The following is a 7,895-nucleotide window of genomic DNA, read 5'->3' on the forward strand; positions in this document are numbered from 1 at the left end:
CCTAGCGGAGGGTCTGGTCCAGGTCCCCGTCTGCCCGGACAAAAGCCCCGGCACCTGCGGGTCCATCTCCCTGCCCGCTGACTTCCGTGTCGTTGTGAGTCACCCTGAAGGGTTGAGGAGGGTGCGGCAGAGGCTTGTGACAGCCTGATCTCAGGGACTTTTCATACAGAATTTTTAATGAGAATGATGATCCTTGGAGCTGATTTGTATAAAATGCATTGGCTTTACAATCAAAATAATAGTAATACTATTTCATGTCCTTCCCCTTGGCATGGAAATGTTATGTCATTGAGCGTGCACTTACGCTCTTCTTATATCTGTCTCACTACCCTCCCCCCATATCTTTACCTTAATCTCCTCTCAGGCCATGCAATGCTCCCCTTTGCTTTGCAGCAGCTGCCCGGATCTTCCCCATCAGCCCTCACCACCCTAGCCATCGCCCTAGCACCCATCATTCTGGGCATTATGCTTTTTCCTGTTTGCCTCAGAAAAAGGTTTCCCTCATCACTAAATAGCTCTTTCATTTCATTCAGGAGTGTCCAGTCCTGCCATTTTCCCAAGAATCTCCCTGAGCGTCCCTGACCCAATTGCACACCACTGCACATTCCCGGTTCAGCGTAGACCCTCTCCACCCTCCGCCGAAAGGGCACTGGTGGTCAATCCTTTCTTGAAGGCGCATACAATGGCTGTGGCAGTGAGGCCATCATAAGCGCTTGTTTTATGGGTTGTCCAAGCCTGCAAATTCATGGGAGAGGGCACAGTACTGGAGCTTAGTGGTGGCGGGTTCAGCACATCCAGACCTTGGTGCCAGCACACCTACTCGGGAAGTGCTGTCCGTAAGGAGTGTTTTCAGGCCAGAGGCTGCTGTGTCCACACAGGAATCGGCAAACAGCCCCACTTCAATGTGCTCTGGTCACAAATGCTTCTTAGCCAAGAGTACAGACCACACACCAAGCAGGCATCGTAAGGTGGTATATCCCATTCTGTACTCATTCTTCAAATAACGACTTCATGAGGCTGTTGTAAAAAATAAACAGTTCTAGGCCCTGGCTGGTGTAGCTCAGTGGATTGAGCGCGGGCCTGCGAACCAGACAATCGCGGTTCGATTCCCAGTCAGGGCACATGCGGGGGGTTGCAGGCTGGTTCCCTGCAGGCCAGTTCCCAGCAGGGGACGCATGAAAGGCAACCATACATTGATGTTTCTCTCTCTCTCTCCTTCCCTTCCCCTCTAAAGATAAATAAATAAAATCTTTAAAAAATAAAAATAAACAGTTCTCATATGGCAGTGAGTATTTAATACCTCACTGATGCCAAGTACATAGTACGTGCTCAGTAAAGGGAACTTATGTTATGGTGGCTAAACCATGTCAGAGTCAAATGCAAAGCAGTTATGACAAAAAGGAGGGAAGAGTTGAGTCTAAGAAGAAAGCACTCTGGTCATACCGTAAATGTTTTTCCTATGGGAAAGTAGAACTTAGAGTCCAACGTGGGGCAGTTTGGCCTCCGCACAAACCCTTGCAGCAGGAGCGGGAGTACTTCCTTCTGAAGTTCTGCATCCTTGTGTCCACTGTCCCTGCAGGTCTGGCACCCTCCACGCTCTGTAGTTTCATTTCCTCTTCATCAGGGGTCTCAGGAGTGGGAGCGGAGCGGAGACCGAGGCCCACCACTGTGACGACAGTGCACTCTGGAAGCAAGTGACCGGCTCTGGAGGTGGGGCCCAGGGGCAGGGCCTCGGGCAGAGCCAGAGAAGGGAGCCCCCAGGGGCCACCAGTGCCACCAGCCACTCCAGAGTGACCCCACCTTGCATGGTGCACCTTCCTGCACAGGACTGGAAGACAGAAGTTTTTTTATGGCCATATTTTATACTGCAATTCTGAAGTGTTCATTTCTCATAGACTGTACTGACTCAAGGGAGCTGATTTATCAGGATCTGGTGCTGTACATATGAATCTGGCAAAGCTCTAACGGAACGAACTTTCTTTGTCCTCTCCCTTGCTTCTGTCATTTCTGCTCTTCTCAGTACAGGTAACCGCTTATGTTGTATTTTTTTCATCAATGACAAAAAGAGGTTTCAACTGGATTATTTAAGTATTGGTAAATATTGTGCATTAGGGTTTATTTTTTCCTTTTAAGCTATGTGTCCTTGCAATCTGTACTTCTTGGTTATATGACTTATATCTTTTGCTTGTTGGTGGTAGTTTTATGTTAACTGTTAAGAGATTTTGTTTCCTCCAAGTCAAATTTCAAGGTATTGGATATTTTCTGAATTTCTAACATGAGGACTGAGAATCTGCGTCCGAGGTGGAGAGAGCACTTCCCTTCCATCCCTCCGTGTCTGGTCCCACCGGTGGAGGGGCAGCTTGTCTTCTCTCTGGGCGCTGTAGGAGGGGACCCGCCGAAACCCTTCCCGGCAGCTCCTCCGACCCCTCCCCCACCAACCAGAGAAGTTGAGGGGCCTGTCACCATCAGCGCTGAGAAATTAAAAAGCCTGCTCCCCCAAGACTGAAGGCCGAAGACTTGCCATGAAGGAGACTCCTGCCCAGCAGATGTGTAAGGACCTTTCTCACAAAAGGAACGAGGTGCCATGCCGTTTAAAGGGAACTTTCCACGCTGCTTATGTCTCATCAGGGGTAACCCACGACAGCTCTGCTCTCAGCTATGCAGTTTTCAAAGTAATCTCTTTCTCTCTGTTTTTTAAAAATGCATTTCTAATCTTTCACTTAAGATGACCTCCGGGTCACATAAGTTTCTGCATATTTTTACTCTGTTCTTGTATGAATATTATCTGGAAGAGGAGAGGGAAATGGCCTCAGAAAAGAATCCATTTATCTCGGTCGGTGAGAAGAGTTGACTTGCCAAGCAAGCAGGACACGGGCTACAGTGATGGCCAGAGACTGTCCCAGCCAGGCTCAGCTGGCACTTAAAGCTGTCCCTCTGACCAGGGCTATCAGAAAACCAAAGACCTGTGATGGGGGGTCACCAAAGGTCCCCGCCTGCCAGGGACTGAAGGATTTCCCAGGGTGTAGCACTCACAGTGCTAAAACTGGCAATGGCCCGGGCAAGCCAGGCCACTGGTTCACCCGTGTGGTGGATAGATGTGCAAGATGGAGCGAGCACAGTGTGAAATCCAGGGCAAACCATTTTTCAAGGGGAATAAAAGGATGCCGCCTCATAGAGGCAGGCAGCTGTCTCCAGATGCCAACTTTGCAAAAGCCCTCTGTCAACAGCCATACAGCGCCAGGCGCCTGCATTCCACACAGTCCCTGTAGGTCGTGTGTCCCTGTAGGTTTACTGTTGTCCTCATGCCCTGCTCCTGCAGTTGGCCAGACTCGGCAGGTCCTGCTGGTCAAGCCGTCTTCGTCACTTGCACACCTTTGCCTGTGTCCGGGCCACACGTTTAGGGACAACCTCCCCAACATGCACACACAGTGTCGGCAGGTCCAGGGCTCCATCCCGCCTCCTGTGGGGTGGCAGTGCGGGTCTTCACCGGAGCAGCGGGGAAGACAGGCGCTGGTCCGTCCTATTCCCACGCACGTCACAGGCACCCGGCCCCTGGGCAGGGATCCCACTTGGCATCTGCCACACGTGCAACCAGAGTAAAATCAGGCTATCACTCTTTGAAATCTGTAAAAAGCCTGGAAAACTCTAAAATGACGACAGACCCAGTTGAGAAACAAGCATCAGCTGAGTTGGACATGCATCAAACCCACCCCTCAGCCTTCATGCAGTAAAAGCATGAATCTTGTAAATGTAAAGAGTATCTGAGGAAAGGCAGGCATCTCTCCAGGAGGTTTAGTAGGATGTTGCTCATTAACGAGTGCAATGGGACATTTCAGTTTCTACAGTATAAGAAAACAAGTAATTCGATGTCATCGGGAGTGAAAATTTGCCTAAATTTGGTACCTATAATGTGGGCCAAGTGGTCTTCTGTTCTTGGTACTGTGTGTGATACACAGGCAGTTGCACTGGGAAGGCAACATTCGAAGCCAAATTCCATTACTGGTGATTACATTGTTTTCTGGAGCTGTTATATGGTGTGCATGTTACATTCACTTAGTTTGAAAGTCTGTCTTACCTGGAAAGTGCGGAACAGCTGGAAGGTGGGCGCTGCGGCTGGTGCCCTTCATGCAGTTGGGGTCGGCTCCTGGCCCTGCTTGGCCCGTAACACATCAGGACTTGGTCACAGAGTGCTGTGCCCGGGGGTGGGGACGGGTTTCATTCCAAAGGTTGAACTGGACATCAGGCAAGTCCATAGCATCTCAGTGCCACCAGACTTAGATTGTTTTATGAAGAGGAGAAAATAATTGTCATGTGGGAGAACTTTGGACCTTTTGAGAGAACCGGAGGCATAAGGCTAGAGGCTCTGTTTCAGGTGTATTTGGTATCACTCATGTCTCACAACCACAAGGGAAGAGAGCCCAGAATGTACCTTTTGTTAAGACCTACAGGGTGGGTGGCAGAGTCCCAGGACCCTCCCTAAAGTCTAATTCCACCCACAGGAGCTGAGCATCTCATATGTGCTCCCGGCTTATACCCGCCCTCGAGTCAGTATGTGGCTGAGGCTAAGGGTGGACCACTGGCCCCCACCACAGGCTTTCTTTCCACCCAAGCCTCCCATTTGGTCTCTTTTACCTTCTGAGAGCAAGTGGATTTTTTCCTCACTTGAATATCGCATTTGAAAGTGTCCTCGAATGGCCTCCCTAGCTGCCTGTCTGTGCCTCCCTAGCTCCCCTGACCTCCGTCTCACCATGGAAGCCGTAAGTGAAGCTAGCACTTGTCTGAAACAGCAAGCACATGCCCACGTGTAGGCCCCAGACCAACCAGCAGTGTGCGGCTAACCGTGGCCCGGGCGCCTGGACTGCTTGCTGCTGTCCCTCAGCAAGGACACTGGGGTCTGGGGTGTCGGGCCGGGGTCAGGTAGCAGCAGCTGGAGCTGAGAGGCGCAGTGTCTGCCCACATGAAGTGCCATGACTGGCAGCCTTGAGAACAGATGTCCAGAGGGATGGACAGCCACGCCAGGCTGCTCCTGCAGTTTCACCATCTCCGACTGCCCCTGGCTCCTCAGTAGAACAGAGCCGACATGTCCCCTTCACATTCCCTTTTCAAAGAAAATTGCGGAAAGCAGGCCCCCCAAAACCATGCATGGCTCTGCGTTCTTGACTGTGGCAGTGATTCCAGTCACTCCTAAAACGCCACCACAAGAACGGAGCAGCCCCCCTGGCACAGGAGCCTAACCTGAGAGAGGGTCCTACTCTCCAGCTAGCTCTTAGCACAGCGTCCTAGGAACTTGGCAATCGGCTTGGAGCAAAAGAAGACACCCTTGGAGCAACAGGCCAGGCACTGGCACTGAGGAAGCAGGAGCCATCTGATGAAAGGGATTAGGCACATGACCCTAAGACTCAGTTTACCTGTTCAGCACTAATCTCATCTGTTCATTGCCTGCCTTGGTATCCAGCACGTCCTGGATGGATTGTGGGTGGGGGAGGGGGACTCAACTTTAGCATGAAAGCCAAGGACACCAGATGCGAAGGAGCCCAAGGGACCCCCCCTGAAAGCGGGCTGGCCTCTCCCTCAAGGAGTAACAGCCCAATCTGACTCGCCCACTGGGGCTCAACAGTTTAGGAGCAGTTCCGAGCAGAAAGAAAAGACTGTATCCCAGCGGAGATAACTCGGTGTTGTTAAGGCTTTGGCCCCATGGCCCCATGGCCCACCCAGAGCCTTGGCTGCTGTCACCGTCACACTGGAGAAGCCACGCTCAACAGTCATCGCTCCAGGGCTGGATGGAGACTGGAGGGCTCGGCTGTGGCCTCTGTGCTCCTGCGAGCCACGCCCCCTACTTTGTGTGATCGTCAGAGCACACACTTCAGGGTTTCCTTTGGATTTGAGAAAGGGAAGCAGGGGCTGGCAAAGGGCAGCCCCTCCCACTTCCACGGACAGAAATGAGACGCACTCTCCCAGGTCGCTCATTCGCTTCTGGCCGGTGAAATGAAGGTCGTTTTGACTCAACCAGTGCACGAAGCCTTTGCATGTCCTCCCGAAACGATGCCACTTCCTCGTTCTGTCTACTCACACTCGGCAGTTTGCCTTTTCCTTAACACATTCCAGACCAAAACACTGTTTAGTTTGTCTCCAAAATAAATGTATAACTGTACGAATCCACCATTCTTTTTGGGGGGTATGCCTGGTTCTAGTTGGGGACTTCAAGTGTACTTTTTTTTTTTTTTTTTTTGCAAAACAAAGTATTCCTGCAGTCCTTTGGCTTTCAGAATTGAAAATGTTCAGATAGAAAAGGTGAATTGGGCAAACAGACCCTAAAAGGAGAGAGACATTTCCTGAAGACTCAAGAAAACTGGTCTGTAGGTGAGCCAGCTACTGTGGACAGCAGACAAGGAGGAGAAGGAAGAAGACAGAGGCCCGTGCCCTGTTCAGCCCAAACCTCCACTGTGGTCCCTGCGCCCCGCAACCTGCCACCCAGGCATGGGCACAGCAGCCTGGCCCCACTGCGAGGATGGCCCTGCATGCTGGCCAAGGCCTGGCCCGCAGCAGGTGGGCAAAGCAGCGCCCCGGCCTCCCCGGCACCTGCAGCGGGAGCAGCCCCACTCATGGCGCTGGGGCCCCGCATCTACAAACCCAAAGGCTGCGCCTTTGGCAGCCAAACCCACAGCATGTGGCTGCCAGGTCTGGTTTTGTGGACAAAGCAAAGTATGGAATGGCTTCTCTGTATCTTTCTACACCAAAGGGACAAACTGTTGCATTCACCCTTTGTACTAAAGCGCTTCTGCATTCACCATACTCATTTTTAACCTTTTGGTCTCCAGGGAACTTCTATGATGATTATGTCTTCTGATTATTTACTGAATTATTTTACTCAGAGGTGATTTTATTTTCTTATTGACAGGAAAAAAGAAAACAAGAGGAGTGTTTGAGGCATTGGTTGTAGCGATAAAATGTCACCAGGGACTCAAAAGCCCCAAACACTAGATAAATTACTCCTCAGAGGAAAACCTCAATCTGGACAAGCTGAGGTTCCTAGGACTTGGAGAAGGCCTGCACTTTGGGGAGCAGGGTCCGGGGGCAGCAAAGGCAGCCAGGCAGGGAGGGGCGGGGAGGGAGAGGGAGCTGTCTGTGCTCTTCTCCCCCGGGGCCCTTGGCCTTCAGAGTGGTATGAGATGTGTCCAAATGGCAACAGAAATGCTAGGTTTTCAGAGAGAGCGTTTATCTGAGTCCCACGCTCATGTTGGAAGACATAAAAGAAACATTCCATCCAGAATCAAATTTGGGGCAATTTCTCAATTGGCTTTAGTCACTACACACAGTGTCATTGCCCTTCTTGTGGCTGTCCCAGCACTAAGCATGTTTCCCAAAAGCTTCCAATGTCAAACCCAGGAATGTCCCTATGTCTGTTATTACCAGGCTTGCGATTGGTCCCACTTTTCCATGAAAACATGCTCGCCCAACAGAAGGGAAACTGTGCATTTAGTCCATGCATGTAACAAATTCTGCAAGAAGTTTAGCCCTCATAGGTTTGCGGCTCTGCAAAAAAATGTGAATGGGCTGTGTAGCAGATGATTCTCTGCCTTGACAATCATGTACACATACCAAGGTTTCTATCATAATGGCAATGAGACCGATGACTTCTTGTTTTCCTCCAATAAAGACAATTAATCACCTTTAGATGTGTGGTTTGTTTCCTCCTCACCTTTAGATGTATGTGGAGCAGGAGGTGGGTGTTCCCGCAGCTCTGTCTCTCTTCTTTTTGAATTTTTACTGAAGGAAGGGTTTTTAATTGAGCCCCCAGAAACACATGAGGTCCCCTAAATATTTCATGTCACGGGTCCCATGAGCAAGAAGCGTGGAGGGGGAAGACAGTGGGCACAGCTCAACTTCGGGGTATG

The 7,895-nt window shown here is 50.8% G+C and overlaps 1 protein-coding gene across 2 annotated transcripts in view; it reads left to right on the plus strand.

Moving 5' to 3' along the window:
- Positions 1-7,674, plus strand: part of CAMK1D (calcium/calmodulin dependent protein kinase ID) — a 391,400-nt gene extending 383,726 nt beyond the window's left edge. Inside the window, exon 11 of one of the 2 annotated variants that reach the window (XM_053665839.1) lies at positions 1,580-1,705. In XM_053665839.1, coding sequence (XP_053521814.1) covers positions 1,580-1,604 — 25 coding nt within the window. In that variant the 3' untranslated portion in view covers positions 1,605-1,705. Of the gene's footprint in view, positions 1-1,579 lie in introns of both variants that reach the window. The other variant, XM_037155199.2, reaches the window with a different exon arrangement.
- The last annotated feature ends 221 nt before the right edge of the window (positions 7,675-7,895 follow it).

The sequence above is a fragment of the Artibeus jamaicensis genome, unplaced genomic scaffold (genome assembly GCF_021234435.1).
Source record: "Artibeus jamaicensis isolate MK-2021 breed Jamaican fruit bat unplaced genomic scaffold, CSHL_Jam_final contig_426, whole genome shotgun sequence".
Taxonomy (NCBI): domain Eukaryota; kingdom Metazoa; phylum Chordata; class Mammalia; order Chiroptera; family Phyllostomidae; genus Artibeus; species Artibeus jamaicensis.